Source organism: Poecilia formosa, unplaced genomic scaffold, assembly GCF_000485575.1.
Source record: "Poecilia formosa unplaced genomic scaffold, Poecilia_formosa-5.1.2 Scaffold6, whole genome shotgun sequence".
Lineage (NCBI taxonomy): Eukaryota > Metazoa > Chordata > Actinopteri > Cyprinodontiformes > Poeciliidae > Poecilia > Poecilia formosa.
In genome coordinates, this window is record NW_006799945.1 from 1,532,008 (window position 1) to 1,537,440 (window position 5,433).

The 5,433-nt window shown below is 39.6% G+C and overlaps 1 protein-coding gene across 1 annotated transcript; it reads right to left on the minus strand.

The window, feature by feature from the left end:
* Positions 1-200: 200 nt before the first annotated feature.
* On the minus strand, positions 201-5,141 carry LOC103147815 (protein AMBP). Its single transcript, XM_007566342.2, has 10 exons — positions 4,910-5,141; positions 4,391-4,533; positions 3,285-3,361; positions 3,069-3,185; positions 2,681-2,782; positions 2,420-2,517; positions 1,088-1,172; positions 832-999; positions 566-739; positions 201-380 (listed from the first exon to the last, which is right to left on the minus strand). The coding sequence occupies exons 1-10, from the start codon at positions 5,027-5,029 to the stop codon at positions 358-360; spliced, it is 1,107 nt and encodes a 368-aa protein (XP_007566404.1). The 5' UTR covers positions 5,030-5,141; the 3' UTR covers positions 201-357.
* Positions 5,142-5,433: the final 292 nt, after the last annotated feature.

A 5,433-nucleotide genomic window follows, 5' to 3' on the forward strand; every position in this document is an offset into this window, starting at 1 on the left:
AAACTAAAATAAGAAAACTAAGAATATTTGCAGATATTGATTAATTTTAACCATGGTTTTTCTTTTGAAAGGCATCAGATTTGTATTATTGAAACTCCTGTTCCATTTGTATCTGTGCGACACTAATGTGATGTAAACTTGAATCTTCCGTTACTTTGAATGCTGCACGGACAAAAAGAAACGCAATAATAACCGACCCACAAAGTATTGACTTTTTATTGACAGCTTGACATGATGTGACGTCAGAGCTGACTTGCTAAGATGTACTTTTGTTGTTCCCCATATTTGATTCTGATTCATGATTCGTCTCAGTGAAAAGAGATCTGGAGAGCAGCAGCCAGTGCTTCCTTGGTTTGCTCAGTTTGACATCAGGAGACCGTCTGCAAACAGAGAAATACATGAAATGTCCTGAATAGGGCTTTTACTTTATGACATACACTTTCATTGGGTTTCTGTTGTGTTGTTCATGAATGAATGCAAATTCTACCAGACTTTCACAAAGATTAACATGTTCAGCTTTTTCGCTGCAAAACGTGTGTCTGGGATGATCTCCAAACCGCCTCACCGTCTTTCACCACCCCGCAGTACTCTTCACACTCTGCCTTAGTGTAGAACTTGTTAGCATTGGGCTGACAGAAGCCCTGTTTGTAGGGCACGCACAGTCCAGTGGACAGGTCGAAGACCCAGACAGCTGGTTGACCCGTGCAGGGCTGGGCAGCCATGGGAAGACGGCACACAGCTGGAGAATCAAGTAAGTTGAACCTCGATTAAATCCTCCTTATTGGTCAAATACCAATGACATATTCCAAACAGAATGTTATATCTTCCCACCCTCTGTGCGGCATCTCTGCAGACACTCTCTCTCTGTCACAAAGTTGTTCTGATTGCCTAAACAGCCGCCGTACTGGAAGAGCTCGCAGCTCATTGAGGAAGAGTTGTAGAAGTAGCGATTGAGCAACCCGAAACACGGTCCAGTGTCTGGAGCGGCGTTACATGCCACTGTAAAGACAGACAGAGAGGGTGTGTGTGACTCCTTTAGATATTATAAAGGGACTAAAGTGATGTTTTAATGTAGCTCATCTCTCACTGGTTCCATTGAACAGTGGCATTTCGAAGCCAGAGCCCTCTGTGTCGTCAAGAGTCAAAGAAGAGACAATACTTCTCCTCACCCGCTGCAACACGGAGAGACAAAACCCAGTCAGCATCAACAGAAAGGTTGCAGAGCAAACTGATTGTGTAGGTTTCTTTGTCAAAATCATCATATTATCCATTTACCATGCAACTGCATGTTTGTAGATTTCAAAAAGCAAGCCATTGCTAAAAGCACAAAGCATTTATCTTTCCTAGAAAACAATATATCAGGTATTGTGAAGACATTTTCAGTCACATTTTTCCCTAACCCGGTGGTTAAAATGTTGTATTACATGGACTTTACTGGTATTTTAAAGCTACTGAATACAAACAAATAATAAAAAACACATTATTTAGGTTTTCCTAACTCGCAAAAAAGATTAAATGCTGTCTGGTTTAAAGTGAAAGAGTGATGGGGAAAAAAAAAACATATATGATTTTTAAGTGGATGTAAAGATCTGGTTTCAACCATATGATCCATAGGGATGGGCATTTGTCCTATAATTTATAGTGATACATTTCTTATCATACAAAGATTTTGATTTGACGCTATTATGATAAATTCCAAGTAACGTTAAAATACCAAAAAACTGTCTGTATTGTCGGGATTATTTATTTATTTTTACAATTTTTCACCGCTGTTTAATGAATTTGATAATATAATTAAATGCAGGGCTGCACAGTGGCGCAGTTGGTAGAGCTGTTGCCGTGCAGCAAGAAGGTTCTGGGTTCGATTCCCGGCCCCGGTCTTTCTGCATGGAGTTTGCATGTTCTCCCTGTGCATGCGTGGGTTTTCTCCGGGTACTCTGGTTTCCTCCCACAGTCCAAAATCATGACTGTTAGGTTAATTGGTCTGTCTAAATTGCCCCTAGGTGTGTGTGTGTGTGCACATGGTTGTGTGTCTGTGTTGCCCTGCGACAGACTGGCAACCTGTCCAGGATGTACCCCGCCTCTCACCCGGAACGTTAGCTGGAGATAGGCACCAGCACCCCTCCTCACCCCACTGAGGGACAAGGGTGTTCAGAAAATGGATGGATGGAATTAAATGCAGTTACACACATTGTAGGAATTTATATCCTAAGACATCCTAAAGAAGCTTATTAACAAATTTTTCAAGAGGAGTATTTGTGCTTGTTGGGTTACAGTTTCTCTGTTATGCAGTCACCTAAAAAAAAAAGAAATGAGTAGTTCTTATTGTCACTTTTATCATTATTACAATAGTACCACAAAATATTGTGGTAAAACTTTAAGTCCATATTGCCCAGTGGTCGTGGATGATTGGTTCTACCTTAGGCTCAGACTCAGGCTGAGGCTCAGGCTGAGGCTCTGGCTGAGGCTCAGGCTGACTTGTCGGCTCGGCCACCTTCTCCCCAGGAACACAGTCGCCTGCACACAGAGAAAATGGAAATCTTTTTTGTATATGACTGAATCACTAATATACAATGTGTACAGATTTTAAAACAGCCTCTGTTGGGACAAGTATTACATGACACATAAAATATATTTTTTGCTATTTAGCATATGTTTGCATGCAAATGCATTCGTCTACCTTTGTCCTTTCTAATGTAAATGGCGTCGTCACCCATTCCTTGCTCTCTGGCCAGAGTTTTAAAGTCCTCCAGGATCGTTGGTCTCACAGTCTTTGTCCGACCTACAGAGAACAGAACAAGTATTTATACGTTTTTTTGGGGGTTTTTTTGTACCAAAATCACCACCTGCTCCTGCTATAGCCCAGACGGATCGCAGTCAGGCAGAAAGCTAATTAATTTTCCACACGTTATCTTTGAAGTATTGTTAAAAATGTACCACAGGAAATCCACATCCTACGTCTGTTCACTTTTGCTTTGTGCTTCCTTAAAGAGTATTTGGTTGAGAATGTGCCAACAATTTCCATCATCTGTTCTCCAGTGGTGACTCTCCAGGAGGTGGAAACTCACTGTAAAGCTTGAGTGAGATGCTCTTGTCTCCTGTTGATTTCTGCTTGCTCATAATCATGATGGCGTACTCGTTGTAGTTGGTGTGGACGACGTAAGCATCCACATCGGCTCCCCACTCTGCAGAGAGGGAGAAAACGTCCAGCAAGAGTTATTTCCTCAGGTGATCATCAGAGCACAAACACCAAATTAATAGAGAGTAAAAGTGAGACAACATACTTGCAACATGGTAGAAAAATCGTCCTGGTGTGGAGGTCAACTCATAATCCCCAGTTCTCTCTTGACATGTTCCCCGTCTGCACAAAATACACTTTAATTCAAGCGATCAAAGCAAATAGTAGTAACCAAATTCCAGAATAGTACCTTCTGTAATGCTTCCTAATGTCCCAACACAGAAACATCTGACTGAGCCTACTTGCTGAATTTTGCTTAAATATTTTGTTTTATTAAATTGTGTGATTTTAAGAGTCATCTGTGTCACACAAATCAAATGTAGCATCAGTTTTTTTTTTTAATCATTGTTTTCCCCCTGTTTTTATTGCGACTTTGATCTTGAAAGTTATAGCGGATTGGAATGATGGTTTGTCCTTTGAAAAACAAAAAGTTTCCCCTTTTTTATCACCAAATCAAGGCAGTTTTTATCTGTATACTACCAAATAACATCAATGAGAAATGATGTCCAATATTATTTTATTTCAAGAAGTACTCATTGAATGCAGGGTCAGCCATTAATTAATATCTTTGCAATTTGTTAATGGATTTTATCAATATCTCCTTCCACAAAATTTGGAGGACATTCATGATTTTGATTTGGCCCAAAATGAAATGAGTTTGACGCCCCTGACCGAGTGCATCATTTAAAAGGAAAAGCGGTGGTAAACTCACGTTCTGCTGTCACTTCAATCCCAAATTTAATTTGAGTTTTACCAGAAATTTCCAAGAATATTTCTGGTGAAACCAGAATATATTTTGGTATATATTTCGGTAAGTTGGATGTCGAAATATTCGACTTGAGCCAAGACTGTCTCATTAGTTTTTTTCCACATCGATTAAACTTGACTGTGTCTGAGTTTGAACTTTTGAAAGCCTTGGCAAACATCGATTTTGGCCTTGATCATCAAGCAGATAAAATTAAAATGTTTTGCAATCTGTTAATTTGCATGTGTGTTTGTCTGACTTCCTGTGACTTTAAATACAAATTTCCAATTCATAGAAGACATTGAAAAGTGAAGAAATGATAAACATTTGCTGATTGATAAAATAAGCGATTTGTTTGGACTCTTTTGTCCTTTAAGTCTGACATATGACAGTATTTGAAGTCCAACCTGAGCACAGTTCGGGTCATTTTGAGCTTTTCATCCGTGCTGCCCTTCTGCAGCACCAGTTTGCCGATGGCTCGTTCTCCGCTGTAGCGCTGCATGTAGGGAGATGTACTCGCCTTCGCAACATCGTGCCATGTTCCCAAAAACTGTCATGAAGAGTTAACAGGATTGTCATAAAAAACAAACATTGCACATACAGAAAGTAGAAAATCACACACTTAAGATATTTAGAATTTTTTAAAAAATGCAACCAAACTATAAAACATTGTTTCAGCCATTCAGCCTCTTCCCTATACATAGTTTGTACTTAAAAAACATTTTTTATTTTAATGTCTTTATCTGCATATGTAAAGTACTCCTTAAGTATTATGAAGAACATGCAAGGCAGGAAACACTAAACGGGTAGAAATAGCTCTACATGTGCTTCCTTGCTTTTATCTTTAGTATCAAACAGTTTTATTTCTTGCAGTTATGCTCGATGATTCAAAAAATCTTGTGAAACTTAAGAGGTTCTCCTCTCACCTTGCTCAGATCAAAGTTCTCCTGTGTGCTGTAAAGAGGATCTGGGAGAACAGGGAGTCCCTGGAGGGCCCCTATCCATCCGGACAACAGCAAAAAAACCAAAGCCACAGATTTTTGCATCTTGTCAGAACTTTGTGTCCACGTTTGTCGAACCTTGTCCTGTAGGTGTGCAGCACAGTGACAGCCCCTCTCTACTGCTGAGAACAGGACCGCACATTGAACTGTAAAGGACTCAGAATATAATCACTCCCACGGCCTGGCTTCCAAAAAAACGCAAACAAGTAAAGGAGCAAAGTTCTGTCTCTCTGTTTGTCTCTGCTTTAGTTTGATTTATCACAAGGGGCAGTGAACCACTCAAACACTGGACTTCAGAGATGCTGCAGTACTGGCAGATCAATATGTGCTACAGGATGAGCAAAAAGAAACAAAAAAAAAACGAAACAAGGAAATTAGTTTTATTTAAATGTTTAGGTATTCTATTAAATAAACAGGATCCACGATTTTCATAAACTTTGTTTATATAT